Source organism: Oculina patagonica, chromosome 1 (genome assembly GCF_052425735.1).
Source record: "Oculina patagonica isolate OP01 chromosome 1, crgOcupat, whole genome shotgun sequence".
NCBI classification, from domain to species: Eukaryota; Metazoa; Cnidaria; class Anthozoa; order Scleractinia; family Oculinidae; genus Oculina; species Oculina patagonica.
In genome coordinates this window covers 35,428,695-35,444,242 of record NC_135758.1, presented here as the reverse complement: position 1 = coordinate 35,444,242, position 15,548 = coordinate 35,428,695, and the positions used below count along the sequence as shown (strand labels likewise).

Sequence of the window (15,548 nt, the reverse complement as noted above, 5' to 3'; positions counted from 1 at the left end):
ATAGCTTCTAAACATCGCGTGACATAACCTCGACCGAGTGGAGGTCTGCGTCTGGTCACCGACAAAACTAAAAAAAATAATAATAACAAGAAGCTCTTAGAGCTTAAAACTGCGCTGGTCACGTGACCACCCTAAGGGAGCCATGGCGGGGGAGTGAAAAAAAGATAACTAAAAAATATTGAACAACTTGAAGTGAAATGGGGAAAAAATAAAATAAATAAATAAATAAATAAATAAATAAATAATTCCACATCCTGACAGTGGAAAAAAAAAGCCTTTGCCATAAAAGTTGACCCCCCCCCCCCCCCCCTTACCCTAACCTGCCTCAAACAAATTATGGTCGCCCTAAAAAAAACACCCGCTTTCGAAACAAACCCCGAATATTGATTTCATTACGTCTGGCGTCTGGCTTCACGCCAGGAACGTAAGTATCCGTGAGAATTTCGATAGTATTCTCTCTTTGCACAGAATAATCTCGTTCCCAGATCTCGTGGGCGAAGCAGAAGGCGAGATCTGGTCAAATCCGATTTGCACCACGTGATTGCCTGTCAGGAATGTGGCAGGCGAGTCAATTGCGCATGCCCTAGACAATTCTAAGAAAATGGCAATCAACATTCTCGTCCCCAGAGGCCGCGATCCTTCTGGTCAGCACCCGGGTGCTGACCAGAAGGATCGCGGCCTCTGGGGACGAGAATGGGCAATCAAATGAATATCCAATCCTCAACCAAATGAATAACGAATGCTTTACCATTCTCGTCTTTCCAGGAATAATATCTAGCAGAGTATTTTACTAAAGAATTAAGCAGAAGGCAATCATGAAAGCTTTAGGTCGGGTAAAAATATTTATTTGATTTAAAAAAATTGTTCATTTGGCGGCGAGACATGTCTAGATTTTATGCAAATTAGATCCGGTCACGTAATCAAACATAAATATTCTTACGGCGGATTCTCTGTTTTTAAACATCGTTATTCGTCAGAAATAGCTTTATAATGCTACAAACAACTAAAACGAAATCTTCTTGTCTTTTGAGGCCGACTGTAAACAACGAAACGTCTCAAAAACGAATATATTATGATTGCGTGCATGATCTATAATTTGCATAAAAAACAGACATTGAATTCTCTTGGGGCCGCATCGCACGTTCAAATTTTAGCGCTGTGACAGCCATGCTTTGAAAGAGCCAATCAAAAAAATTGAATTTTCTTACTTGGCCAGATCTCGCCTTCCGGCTTGTTGCCCCTCTTTCTGTATTACAATAGGCGGTTGTTAAAATGTAGCGAGTGACAAACATGATGATAAAAAAAGACACCTTGTGTGACATTTCATGGTTGACTAGTTCCAGACGCCATTAATTATTTTTCTTTTATGCAAATTCTGGCCGAATTCCCACGCGTGGACGCTGAAGCCGTTTTTAGCACAGAGGGTATTCCCCTAGCCTACCAAATGACGTAAGCGGTATAAGTCAGGGCATGTTTGTGAAGAGAATTTTTCTTCATATCTTTAAAATCCTTTCAATAACACAGCCTAAAAATAGATTACGCTTAAAAGAGAAATACTATGCAATAAATTTGTTTAGTAAAGACCAAAGGATTCGCAAAGATTTGAAAGAGGGTACCAAAGGGGGGTTCGTGATCCCGTTTCACGCACAAGTTTTAACCAAATTCACGTGTCACGTATACTTGAAACAGCAAAATACACGGATCACGTTTCTTTTCTAACTATTTTTCACGCGTCCCGGTCTAATTCTTGCCCTATTTTCACGCGTCACGGACTAATTTTTGCCCTTTTCACGTGTCACGCATAAACCCTTTGCCCCCCTCTTGAAAGGTAGCTGATTAATAGTTTTGAAAAATTACGTGACTCGAGGTCTAGCCGATCGAAAGTGAAACTTGTCATGTCAGCACATTTTTTTCCACCAACGTAATGGTATCTATTCACAGATTCTGGCCCGCTGAATTACATTTCTCTTTGAAAGCGTGGAAATTTAGTATTTTTCATGAGTCAAAGGCTTCAAATTCGAATATTTCACACTAAACATTCTTTGTAAAGACAAAGAATAACCATTTGTTTCCATTTGTTACTGATTTATAGCTTCTAAACATCTCGTGACATAACCTCGACCGAGTGGAGGTCTGCGTCTGGTCACCGACAAAACTAAAAAAAACAAGAGCTCTTAGAGCTTACAACTGCGCTGGTCTCGTGAGCACTTTAGGGGAGCCATGTGGGGGGAACAAAAAATGCACCCCCCCCCCCCCTTATCCCCTTCACCCGCGACGAACAATGTTGCGACTAACAAACAAGATGGTAAGAAAACACATTGCGTGACATTTCATGGTTGACTAGTTCCACCCAAAATTAAATATTTTCCTTATATGCTAGTGGTGGCCAAATTTAATTCCCACGATCCTGATCCGTGAAACAAAAAAATCTTTTAAATCAGCATCCAGTGTTGTCTTGAATTACCGTTTAAAGATTGAATAACCAGCTCCGAAAATGGAATATTGGAGCAAATAATTAAATCAAATTTGAGAAGAACACAAGACCTGTGTTTTGCTGAATGGGAATTCCCCGGGGAATTAATTTACCAATGACGTAATCCTTGCAAGTCAGGGCATGTTTGTCTCAGTGGTCTTCCTTCAGATTTCAAAAATCCGTAGATGACACAGCTCCAAAAATACGTAAAGCTAAAAAGTCGAACATTTTAAACTTAACATGCTAAGCTTTCAGAGCATTGCGTGATTCTTGCCGATCGGTGCCTTGTAAAAGTAGAAATTTGCTAACGCTAGCACATTCCAGGACACAGACGTAATGTAAATTCTTGTCCGCTAAAGCATCAAATTTTAGTATTTTCTTTGATTCAAACGCTTCAAAATACTTCACAGTTTTAAGTAAAGACCAAAGGATTCGCAAAGATTTCAAAGGTGGCTGAATAGCTTTGAAAAATTACGTGGCTCGAGATGATCGAAAGTGAAACTTGTCATGTCAGCACATTCTTTTACACCAACGTAATGGCATTTATTTACAGATTCTGGCCCACTGAATTATATTTCTCTTTGAAAACTGACCCAATGACAATGTTTTGTAGTTTCTATACTGTTAGTATTATTTTTGCCCTTATTTTGGTTTTCGTATTACAATAGGCGGTTGTAAAAATGCAGCGACTGACAAACTTTGTGTGACATTTCATGGTTGACTTGTTCCAGCCGCGATTAATAATTTTTCATATATGCAAATTCTGGCCGAATTCCCATGCGCGGACGCTGAAGCTGTTTTTAGCACAGGGGGTAATTTCCCTGGCATACCGAATGACGTAAGCGGTACAGGGCATGTTTGTGAAGGGAATTTTTCTTCATATCTCTAAAATCCTTCAACGACACAGCCAAAAAATAGATTACGCAATAAATGTGTTTAGTAAAGACCAAAGGATTCGCAAAGATTTGAAAGGTAGCTTAAAATAGCTTTAAAACATTACGTGACTCGAGGTCTAGCCGATCGAAAGTGAAACTTGTCATGTCAGCACATTCTTTGACACCAACGTAATGGCATTTATTTACAGATTCTGGCCCACTGAATTATATTTCTCTTTGAAAGCGTGGAAATTTAGTATTTTCCATGAGTCAAATGCTTTAAAGTCGAACATCTCACACAAAACATTCTTTGTAAAGACAAAAATAAGAAAAAAAATTCCATTTGTTACTGATTTGTAGCTTCTAAACATCGCGTGATTCAAGCTCGACCGAGTGGAGGTCTGGGTCTGGTCACCGACAAAACGAAAAAAAACAAGAAGCTCGTAGAGCTTAAAACTGCGCTGGTCACGTGACCACTCTAGGGTAGCCATGTGGGGGGAGCAAAAAAATGCACCCCCACCCCCTCTATTTGCACATACAGTGTTGCAACTGACAAACAAAATGGTAAGAAAACACCTTCGGTGACATTTCATGGTTGACTAGTTCCATCCGCAATTAAATATTTTTCTTATATGTTAATGCTGGCCAATTTTTATTCCCACGATCCTGATCCGTAAAACAAAAAAATCGCTTATCGGGACGACGGGTTTTTTTCGGACAAAAGGTTACAACAACTGCCCATGGTGGATCTGTAAGATCAATACATAAGTACGCCTGGCTTCACGCCAGGAACGTAAGTATCCGTGAGAATTTAAACAGTATTTCCCATTTGTATAAGACTGAAAACTGGCCCAATAAGAATGTTTCGCAGTTTCTATACTGTTAGTAGTATTTTTAAACCTCTTTAACAGTTCAAAATAATTATTTTGCCCCTCTTTCGGTTTTCGTATTACAATAGGCGGTTGTAAAAATTAAATGCAGCGACTGACAAACTTTTTGTGACGTTTCATGGTTGAGTTGTTCCAGCCGCGATTAATATTTTTTTCCTCTATGCAACTTCTGGCCGAATTCCCACGCGCGGACGCTGAAGCTGATTTTAGCACAGATGGTATTTCCCTATCATACCGAATGACGTAAGCTAAGCGATACAAGTCAGGGCATGTTTGTGAAAGGAATTCTTCGTCATATCTCTAAAATCCTTTAGATGACACAGGCCCAAAAATTAGATTACCCTTAAAAAAGAAATACTTCGCAATAAATTTGTTTAGTAAAGACCAAAGCATTCGCAAAGAGTTGAAAGGTAGCTTATAATAGCTTTAATACATTGCGTGACTCGAGCTCTAGCCGATCGAAAGTGAAACTTGTCATGTCAGCACATTCTTTTACACCAACGTAATGGTATTTATTCACAGATTCTGGCCCGCTGAATTATATTTCTCTTTGAAAGCGTAGAAATTTAGTATTTTCCATGGACTAAACGCTTCAAAATGGAATAGTTCACAATAAACATACTTTATAAAGACAAAAATAGAGAAACTTTTTCCATTTGTTACTGATTTGTAGCTTCTAAACATTACGTGACTTCAAGCTCGACCGAGTGGAGGTCTGGGACAGGTCACCGACAAAACGAAAAAAAAAAATAATAATAATAAACCCCGTGCAGAGCAAGAACTGCGCAGCGCAGTTAATAAACCGCGTGCAGAGCAAGAACTGCGCAGCGCAGTTAATAATAATAAACCCCGTGCAGAGCAAGAACTGCGCAGCGCAGTTAATTAGCAGACCTTGACCCTGTTTACTTCTTCCATACAATGCTCAATAACACGGTCGTACTCGGCCTGTAGGACGTCTTTGTATCGAGCGTGAACTTCTTCTGCAAGTTGAAATCAAAGAACAAATTACTCAATTCACGTGGAAATGACAAGATAATTCGGTAAATGTGCAGTTATCTTGAATTTTCCTCAAACAAGTTCCTTACTTTTAGAACTAAAATAAAGGACTTTCTGGATATTGCACAACACACTAAAGAAAAGCACACGAAATGTAAATATATATGCTTCTGGGGCAAAACTGCTGCTGGCTATCATCTGAAAGACGGGCATCAGTGAGTTATTTATGACTGACAATAAACTCACCAAGCTGGTGACACATGTCTGTCAGAGCAGTGTTCCACTGATAAACAGCTGATTTGGTAGAGTTAGGAGGCCTCATGTTCCTTTATGAAAAAGAGACAACACAAAACAAAAACGCCATTTTAGTCCTAATGAGAATCACTAGTCATGGATTTACAATGCAGGGAGATCTTCTTTCAGTTTTGTAAACAAGGAAGTACACAATATTTGATGGGATAATTTTCACGTGGACTGGTGTTGATAAAGATCGTCGGGGAACAACCAATGTACGTGGAGCAAGGATTTGAAGAACGTAAAACGACAATAACAGCTAGCAACTGTACTAGTATTTTCTATGACATCTGCAAAAGGAAAGACTTTCTAGTCTTCTCGGATAAGGACGATAAACCGTAGGACCATGGTGTCATGGTTTAGTAGGGGACGTCAAAGAACCCACATCACTGTGGAAGAGTAGGGACTCTCCTCGGTGACTGTGACTATTGTGGACGGTCTGGCCTAAAGATTGGTGCTTTGCATGGGTCTAGATACCTCTTTTTGCCTTTTCCCCTGGGCATATTACGGTAAATAAAAGATAACAAATAAATACCTTTATAATATTCTCGACCTCCCGAATAAATAACGATTTAATTTTTTTCGCACGGCATAGGAAGTACAGGTATACTGATGTATATAATTATGCAATGATTACACTGTATAAAGTTGAATCTACATCTACTGATGGGAACGTTCGAATGAAAATCAAAGCTAATAGCTATAGGTATGTAAAAAGAAGCGTGTTAGTCAAGAACCAGAGATAAAATATGTTTTTAAAACAAACCTTAGCGATTCCAGGAGGTCTAATCTTTTCTTGTTCAAAGTACGTTGTTCTGCAGTGAACAACTCCATCTTCCTTCTTAGTTCTGGTGGCTCTTTGACGGATGAACTCTTCATGTACTCACTACAATATATACAAGAAATGCCAGTTTTACAAACGGACGTATGTGTCGCAAAGAGTGTAATGCTGTCATAGACGAGAAGGGATACCTGCACGGCTGAAAACTTTCTTTTACATGTATCATTTTCATTATTTAGTACACAGACGATTCTTTCGACAATGCTATTTCGTAGCCAGCCACTGCAGATGAGATCAACGTTACAAGACAGTTCTGCGTTTCATGGAGAACTGAATTTATGATTGTGAACTTTTTTATGAGTCTGCATGTACTTGGTCTTACATATCAGACCTTAACAACTGACTTACTTGAACTTCTCTATAGCCACTTGGCACTTCAGTAGTCTCCAGTCCTCCACTCGTCTTTGCCAGGAGATGTAACACTGCCTCTCGCGTTCAACATCAGCTTAAAATTCAAGAAGTTTTCCTTTGTCATGTTCAGTAATTTCATGTTTTTCTTGATAAATTTATGGTTTGCTATGATTGGTTAAATTATATTGAATGGTTCAAATAGCTTGGCAAATACCATACATTTATACATGTATCAATAGAGCCGTTTTCACTTAAGCATGGAAAAAAATTCGCGTTAGCTTTGGTTTTTGCAATAATACTTCTAGTGCCTGGTTGGTTTAAAGCACTAGCGTCACTTTCTCAGCCAATGAATCAGAAGTAGCCTGCGTGGCAAGCGTTCCCGTGCGAGCGAAAATCAATTGTACCTCGCTTTTTACAGTTTACTGTGGTTCTTGCCGGCTATATGTATTTGCTTCAAGTTTTCATTGGTTCACTGGATTGTTTGCGTCCTTTGTGATTGGCCAGAGCGATAACTTTTGTTTTAGTTTTACTACACTCAATTGAAAACTGCTCTAAAGACATCTAATTACTTTTTAACCATTTAGCCTTACGTACGTTTTCCCGCACTTAACGCCGATTATACATTTTAACTTCGAGTTTTGATTGGTTTCTGGTATTATTTGCGTTTGATGTGATTGACCAAAATCATACAAAAACTTTGTCAAATGTCAGGCATTGATCTTAGCTTTATGACAACAATTAGAAAAACGCTGTAATTAAAAAACAATTTTCTTACCACTCAGTAGATGCGAAGTGAGGTCAGCATACGCTCTCTTGTTCATCAGAATAGTGGAATTAACTCGCTGAGCTTCCTTCTCCAGTAATCTGTGCACATCAGGTGGCATCAGGTGTGCTACTCTTTCAAGAACTTTGTTGTAGCCCTTCAGTGTCTCACGGATCTGTCACAGTAAATTTACATTGGATAATGTAATTCAAACAGACCAAAATCGTAACCTGCAATGCAGGCGTATTTTAGCACTGGTCAAGCGAGTGTCATCTTGGATTCGAACTCAGGAGAGGCTTAAGGAGTGATTTATATAAAAATCGTCCTAGGGAGTGGAGGTGAGGCTGAATGGCCTCGTTCTTGCACCTCAACCCTCTACATTTGTGACACCAAGGTGAAATACGTAAACAAAATTATCCAACAATTGCCAATAAAAAACGCCTGCATTGAAGGCTAAGCAACATCAACATCGCTGCCAAGAAGTTATTTTATGATTGAGTCATGCCAAATTTGATCAAGATATGCCAGATGTGACTAAATGTCACATACACTGTACATCAGTAGATAGATAGATGTAGTGAATGTCAGGAGCTCAAAAACCGTCTGTCTTCTACTGAAACTTACAACTGTTTCTGTACCTAATGCCATATCCTGGATTATTATATAAACATCAGTGAAATACCAGGAAATCTTTCGCACGAAAAAATCATATCTTCACGCGTGAAAATAACATGTTATTTTCACATGTGAAGATATCGATTTCGGAACATTTTCTGACAAGTGTGCCCTGTTTCAATGCTTAATGAGCCAAAGAAAATCGATATTAAGTCGAAACATCCTCGGATCTTCCTCGGCAATCTTCGGCAATCTTCGGATATCTTCGGAAATTTTCGGAAAAGTTCGGAAAATGTTCGGAAACATTCGTACGACCTTCGGACAACATTTTGAAAATCTTCGGAAATCCTCGGAAAACGGTCGGAAATCTTCGGAAAATCGTCAAAAACATGGTAATTAGTAGGTTTATATAATAAACAGAATATTACATGGTTGCTTGGAGATATGAAGTTTATCTTCTCGTGTTCAAATCAATATCCCACTCGTTCGCTGCGCTCACTCGTGAGATATCGATTTGAACACTCGAAGATAAATTTCATATCTCCGCGCAACCATGTAATATCCTCTATTTATGCTAATTTGCACCCCAGTACAGTAATACATCTTACATGACTGTATGAAGTACATGTACAATTAAGAACATTCAGGACATATAACAGCAATAAGCATAACAATTACTACCAAAATTATAGGCATACAATTTGTGCAAAGTACTATGGACTATGTACATTTGTGCAAAGTACTATGGACTATGTACATTTGTACATTCGGCTGCAGCACTGCATGATGTTTTTGCAGCCCTTTGCACAAATTGCTTCCCTATGATGCTAAGTCACTACACTGACCAAGTTTCCCCTATCATGTTCCACCTGCTCCAGAGTGCCATCTAACTCTCTAATCCATGTTTGTCGATGAACAGAATGCTCTGAAATGTTTTCCCACAGTTCCTCTAAGTCAGCCAAGTTGTGGAGCAGGAGGTCCTACAGCAAAAAAAAAAAAATTCACAACAGTTCACTGTTTCATGGTATTACTAAGTTTAAAGCTTACATGTACGTGTACTTATTTACCGTAAAGTAAAAACTTAAGGGAATGTCTAATAGAAATGAAGCATATTTTATGGAACCAGTATTGTACAGCCATGAATAAGCCACATCGCCCTCATAATCTCAACAAAAATCTTTGCCATACACTACAATTTTCAATTAATTTCTCATGAACATAAATTTTATTTGAGAAGCTTCAAGCCTCAGATGCAACCATACATTTATCGGTCAGTTAATTTTACATGTTGTATAATACTTACATCATCACTTTCTATTGTTTGCAGTAGCCGATCAATTTCTGGAATGGAAGACAAAATGAAAGTCAATATTAATTATTTGCATCAAGGATTCATTTAAAGTTCAGATTAATAGTACTGTAAAAAAAGTTGAAAATAAATTGATAATTCACTCTACTTTAACATCAAATTGTTTGATTTACCTGAATCGTTTTCAAGTAAAAGCTCTTTTAAATTCTCACAGGATTCAAGAATGCGTGGCTCCAACTCCTGAAGGGTAAAGTTTGAGAGATCAACTTTATATATAACTATCCTTAAATCATCTGCATGTGACATTAAATTATTTCCTGACCTTAGCAGTTCTAGTCAGGCTTGCATTACAGGGCTTGAGACTAACGGTAGCCAACTAGCCAAAGGCTACTAAAATTTAGGTTTTGGCTACCAGGTTTAGCATATTTCCTACTAGCCTTTTGGCTAGTGGAAAACTCGGAAAAGTCAACGGTTCTTGATAGGAATCATTATACCCCACTAGTGAAATATCACTGTTGGCTAGTAAAATCTGACATGTCACTACATGTAGCTAGTAAACCAGTGAGTTAAAAAGTTAGTCTCAAGCCCTGCATTATATAGCTACATGTAGGGTGTGAAAAGTGGGAATCCTGGGGATTGTCTTCTTACTGTACTAACAGTTTTATCTAGTTTACAAACAAGTAATTTTGTCGAACAAAGCCAAAAGCCTTTCACAATTTCTTACAAATGTAGGAAACATGAAAGGATGCCTTTCTTGCTGCACAAATCATGTATTAGTAGTCTGGTAAAAATAAGTTGATATTAATGTAAGGGCTGCAGCAGCAAGTTATAATGTACTTATAAAAGAGGGCAATTTAATGTTTTGTATACAAATGTAATAAAATTTGCAATGTAGTTATTTCACTTGGACCCCCAGTCACCTCTCCCCCACTTATATCAAGCTCTGTCCAACAACATTTCCTAGGGATATAAACTTACAGCATTGATGACTCCAAATTCTTGATACATATCTTCCAAATATGATTCATGTCTTAAAATTAAAGAAAGGAAAGATAAATTTGTAACTTGTTTTTCAAATTGTTATAAAGTAAAATAATGGTTGTTAAAATTAAAGCACTACCCGTAAATGACACTTATTATTAATAACTATGAAATTTTAAATTTTAAATCACAGTTACTACCAGTAAGTCTAACACACCTTTCCTTCCTGCTTGCTTCTAGTCTTTCAATAATATTTGTCTTCTGCTGAGTAGCTTCTGTAAAATTTAAATATAGCAAATATGATCAGGAAATTATAACAACAAGATACTGGTTTCATATTACTTATTAGTGAGTCAGATTAGATTTTAAATAATGGAAAATGCAATATACACAACTAATAATAATAATAATTATATACAACTGTTCTTACTTGGTGTGTCTGGAAGTCCTCTAACTTCTATAGCTTCAAAAAAACTATCTGGTTTTGAAGTGTTTTGCAAGGAATCTAGAGCTGCATATCTGTCAAGTGAAATTAAAATTAAAACACTTATAATTGTAATCAATCCCTTACTGGACTCAGGTTTAAAAAAAAAAAAAAAAAAATCCAATGGTGGCCTGTGTACAGCCATTCCCCTCCCCTTAAAAAAAATGGAAAAGTGGAAGGGGTCAGAGGGACAGCTGTACACAGGCTAATCTAACAGCTTCAGTGGCAAATCCAGGAGAGGCCAGTCTGGGATAGCATATACCCCCCTTCCCCAGTATTTCTGGACCTACTAGATTTCCATTTTTACTTACTTGAAATGTACAGGATTCTCAATGCTACCCTCATTTGGTCGACCATGCATCCATCTCTTTTGCCGGCTTGTCAGAATACCATGACCAGTCACAGCCCTGGATTCTCTGACCAGTGGTAACAGTGGTGCAGACCTTGGCTTGGGTGACGGCCTTTCCTTTTCAAGTGCTTCTACTAGGCTAACCTTAAATAATAGCAGAACAACGACATTAACGATAAAAAATAAAACAAGAACAGGCCTAGGGTTTATTTCCGGGCAATGCTCATTAATAATATTGTCTAGAAGGAAAGTTAAAAAAAGAGTACAGGACTATGTATGTTTGGTCCAGACATAGAAAAAAAATGTATATGACCTTCTTGTAAAAGGTATTTTGTTTAAAAGTGAACCTCAGCCTACATTGTAATAATTCTCTGTTTACTCTCCAAGAATGAAACAAAGAACACTATCAAATTTCACAGTTGCTCTAGATCTGGAATCTTTGCTTCTCAGCAAACTGTTCATTTTTCGAACAATCTTTCAGCCTCGGCCATTTTCCTCCAATATTCCAGCCGCCTGAAGGGGTTTATTTACTAACTACATAATAGTACATGTATGTGCACTGACAGCAAAACTTATTAACAATTAATACGATTTGAACATGCCAGGATTAATCTGTCTGAAGATCATTTATAAATCTATACACTTCCTCAGCAACTTGACACCTTGCAGAGCAAGCATGCTTGGTACTTCACTGTAGTTTACAAGACAGCAAGGTGTACAAGTATCAGTCACAAACAGCTGCCTCATAATTCTACAATTATACAAGTAGATTTTACTTCTGTCGCTTGCAAGCCATTGTTTAAAATTGATTTGTACGTAATGTACGGTGAAGCTCAACAACAACAAATGCAGATTAAAAACTGCTTGAGTACGTTAACAAATAAGTTATGAGCGTACTACCTATCTAGTAACTAAGCTTTAAAGTTTTGATATTTTACCGATCACCGCACACTCATAAATCCTGTCATCAGCCCATGAAAAGCAGCTAAACACAGTGTCAAAACTAACCTCTGCTTCAAACACTTGGCGATATACCTCTTCTTCTGGTATTAACCGGCGAGGTGTTACTTCGGTCTGGGCCATAATTACTTTAAATGCTTGTTCTTGAGTTTAAAGCAGTCGATTTCAATCTTTCACGTAATCCGCCATTTTTATCGAGCGTTTGTTTGTTAGCAACATAAATAAGTTCGGGCCCAGTCTATCAGCGACCATTGTTTGGCAAGACTCGTCATGTACAACGACACAAAACGTCTTCCGAAATGAAACCTTAGACAAGTCATCCATCGATTGAGTGTAGAAATAATCATTCCGGATGATTTGAGAAACATTTGAAATCGTCTTCACAGAGAGAGAATGTAGAACGGTGAATTCTATTTCTTTGCATAAAGACACTCGTAGCCAAGATTTCTGGTTAGTAACAGCTGTATCGTGCTTCCGTGGCGTCCAGCTCAAGAGACCTCGATGTCTGAAGCTGCTTCTGGGAATTTTGCGGGTAGGTGTTGGGTGGAAAGCCAATTTAAAAACTACCGAGACTAATCTACCCTGGGAATATCTTATTCATTTTTGGATCTCCATATATTGCAAGTTATCTTTAATGTATGGCACCTGAAAGCAGCGATAATCGACAAAAAATGCAATATATTGAGATGATAATTTTACTTACTTCCGGTGTTCTCACCCTTCGCCAGACGATCAATGTATTCCAAGAATGCGTCATTTATTTTGAGAAAAGCTTAGTGGAATTTGCCATTTTACGCATATTCAACATGTAGGACTTGATAAATTTACCATTTCTTTCCTGGGGAGAGAATACTTTTCACTTTTTTTTTTTTTTTTTGCTTGGGTATGGAGGAGGGAGTTGTTTGTGATTGGAGGTGCTTTTCTAGGCCAAAAATGCAAACAGTAATATTCACAAACCCAGGGGGTGGATCTAGGGGGAAGTTGCAGGGGGTGCATCACCCCCCCCCCCCACCCCCTTTAGATGACCTGCGTCTTTCTAATACAACTGGCAGTTGCGTCATTCCTTAGTGGTGCACCCCCTCCTAAGAAAAATCCTGGATCCGCTCCTGTAGGACATATCTGACAAAAAATAAGGGAAACTACAAAAAGGAGCAAAACTGGTCATGCTATAGTGTGGAAGGTTCAGAGAGACGCTTAATAAAAGAATACTTAGGGCTATCTTAGATGACAGAGACTCCAATTACGATGAACTTACTGATATACAGTAATAATTGTTTAAAGCTTAGTTTAACGAATGAATGGCTTTTCACAGGTGACAGCCCTCACTCTTCCTCATCTCAGTGGTTCAAAGTCGTTCTCCTTGGAGATGCAAGAGCTGGCAAGACTTCCCTGATAAAAGCCCTTAAAAATGATCAAGTGGCATGGGAACTCCCCAAAGAGTACAAATCAACTGCAGGGGCCTGGGTAACATACTTTGACTTAACAGACACATGCAGGCTCCTTATAACTGACACCTCTGGAAAGGCAGAATTTACCCCTCTTGTTGATCTCTACTTGAGACAATTGCATTGTGTTGTCTTTGTGTTTGCCCTTGATGAACCCTCAAGCTTCAAAAGCCTTAATCACTGGTATCATGTGTTCACCCAAAAATTCAAAGGTGATGTTTCTAAGGTTCCAAAGTTTGTTGTTGGAACAAAAACAGATGCAGCACAGCACAGTGCCACATTGCAAATGGAGGCAACATCTTTTGCTGAGGAAATTGGAGCAGAGATGTGGATCACATCAGCTGCCAAATCATTTAACACTCATGAGCTGTTTTCTAGAATTGCTAAGAGAGCCAGGGACATGTTTCCTGACCCATCTTGGGATGTACTGGTTGTACCAGGCAGTGGTGATTTTGACGATGGCCCCATCACAAGTTCAGATGTCCACTTGCTGGATAATATGCTTCTTGGAAAAGGAGCTCTTGTGAGGTACCCTGATCCAGTCCTACTAAACACTGAGGAAGAAGAGATATCGGACCTTATGTTGTCCCATCAGTGTGTCACTATGACAGGAGAAAACAAGACCTTCAAGTGGGGGACATGGTCCAAACGACGGTAAAGAACTTGCAATAAACCCACCTAAACACAATTGAATTCTAAATTTTGGCGAGTAAGATTAGGTGATAGGAAAAGTATTGACTGGCTAGAATAAGCCTGACTTCTAAATTTGTTAATTTTTTGACATCTTGCGTTGAATCATTGATTTCTAAATTTGCTCTAAGTCGTTCGTTGGAAAGGGTTTTTGGTTCTCTCTAACTAAGCGCAATTGTTTTATTAAAGCAAAGCACGGGGGAGGGCCTTATACCGGTACGGAAGATTTTTTATGTCGGTGCAACGCGTGCGGCTAAAATAGATCTTGTAAAAGGAGCGTGTGGCAAAAAAGATGGAAAATATTTCGCTCTCGTGCTTTTTTTTACCTCGCGTCTAGCACGCAAATAATCTTGCGCGCCTGCAGCCTGATTTATAAACGACCGACTTGGGGAAAGTCTAACCTTTTCCCTGACCAGACTGAGTTGATCACACACTTCATTCACACTCTTCACAAAGAAGTTTCAAAATGATCACTTCCGGATCCGGGACTTGATTTAAACCTTTAAAGTAGGCCACCTTTTCTCCCGACGTAATCACCAGTGACTTCCTGTCTAAACGGTAACAAAGATTTACTGAATTTTATTTCTTTTTTTTAGCTTAAAGGAGGCAGTGATTAAGTCGTCAAAAAGCCCGATGAATTTACATAGCGGGGCAAACAAACTCTGGTCCTGTGTGATGGCTAATTCGCCACCTAGCACGTGGCAGCATGAAACCCTTGAGGGTGTTATTAAGTATGGAACAACGATTAGACGACAACCCACAAAGATAGAATTCAAACGCATCAAAAAGCTGCTTTTCAATTCACGTAAGTTAATGACTTTGTGTGACTATGTGCCTAATGACCTTGTCTTACAATACCTCGCACAAAGACTAAAACAACCAGTTTTCGCTTAAAAGCCATACCATAAGTGCATTGACAAAATCGAGGAGAGGAAAAACGGCCGTTTTACTCTGAGCGAAAGTTTTTAAAACGCTCATACAAGGGTCCACGAGTATGCCTCATCTGGAAACGTTTTTGTATCGAACAAAAAACTTTTTTCTTGGTAGTGCATTCTTTACGCAAGAAATTAATATTAGTCTGTGAAGGCACGCATGTTTTCCACTTATTGTAGACCTAATTGGGAGCCAATTCGAATCTGCGTTTATTGAGGATAATTAGCTTTACTTTTCTACCCGATAAACAATGTATCTCACGTTAGTGGCCACTGCGGTATATCTATTTCCTGTGTCAC

At 38.6% G+C, this 15,548-nt stretch overlaps 2 protein-coding genes across 4 annotated transcripts in view; one reads left to right on the top strand and one right to left on the bottom strand.

Annotated features, from left to right (window-relative positions):
- LOC144666381 (coiled-coil domain-containing protein 180-like) overlaps positions 1-12,379 on the bottom strand; it is a 42,268-nt gene extending 29,889 nt beyond the window's left edge. For both annotated transcript variants that reach the window (XM_078527809.1, XM_078527817.1), the window contains exons 1-13: positions 12,230-12,379; positions 11,184-11,365; positions 10,819-10,907; positions 10,606-10,663; positions 10,386-10,437; positions 9,581-9,647; positions 9,402-9,439; positions 8,944-9,078; positions 7,496-7,658; positions 6,718-6,814; positions 6,295-6,414; positions 5,481-5,560; positions 5,130-5,218 (exon numbers count right to left, since the gene is read on the bottom strand). In XM_078527809.1, the coding sequence (XP_078383935.1) occupies positions 5,130-5,218; positions 5,481-5,560; positions 6,295-6,414; positions 6,718-6,814; positions 7,496-7,658; positions 8,944-9,078; positions 9,402-9,439; positions 9,581-9,647; positions 10,386-10,437; positions 10,606-10,663; positions 10,819-10,907; positions 11,184-11,365; positions 12,230-12,304 (1,245 nt within the window). In that variant the 5' untranslated portion in view covers positions 12,305-12,379. The remainder of the gene's footprint in view (positions 1-5,129; positions 5,219-5,480; positions 5,561-6,294; positions 6,415-6,717; positions 6,815-7,495; positions 7,659-8,943; positions 9,079-9,401; positions 9,440-9,580; positions 9,648-10,385; positions 10,438-10,605; positions 10,664-10,818; positions 10,908-11,183; positions 11,366-12,229) is intronic.
- Positions 12,380-12,496: 117 nt separating this feature from the next.
- The window catches only part of LOC144666360 (uncharacterized), a 66,025-nt gene continuing 62,973 nt past the window's right edge, over positions 12,497-15,548 (top strand). Inside the window, exons 1-3 of one of the 2 annotated variants that reach the window (XM_078527783.1) lie at positions 12,497-12,713; positions 13,494-14,280; positions 14,913-15,121. In XM_078527783.1, the coding sequence (XP_078383909.1) occupies positions 12,683-12,713; positions 13,494-14,280; positions 14,913-15,121 (1,027 nt within the window). In that variant the 5' untranslated portion in view covers positions 12,497-12,682. The remainder of the gene's footprint in view (positions 12,714-13,493; positions 14,281-14,912; positions 15,122-15,548) is intronic. The other variant, XM_078527798.1, reaches the window with a different exon arrangement.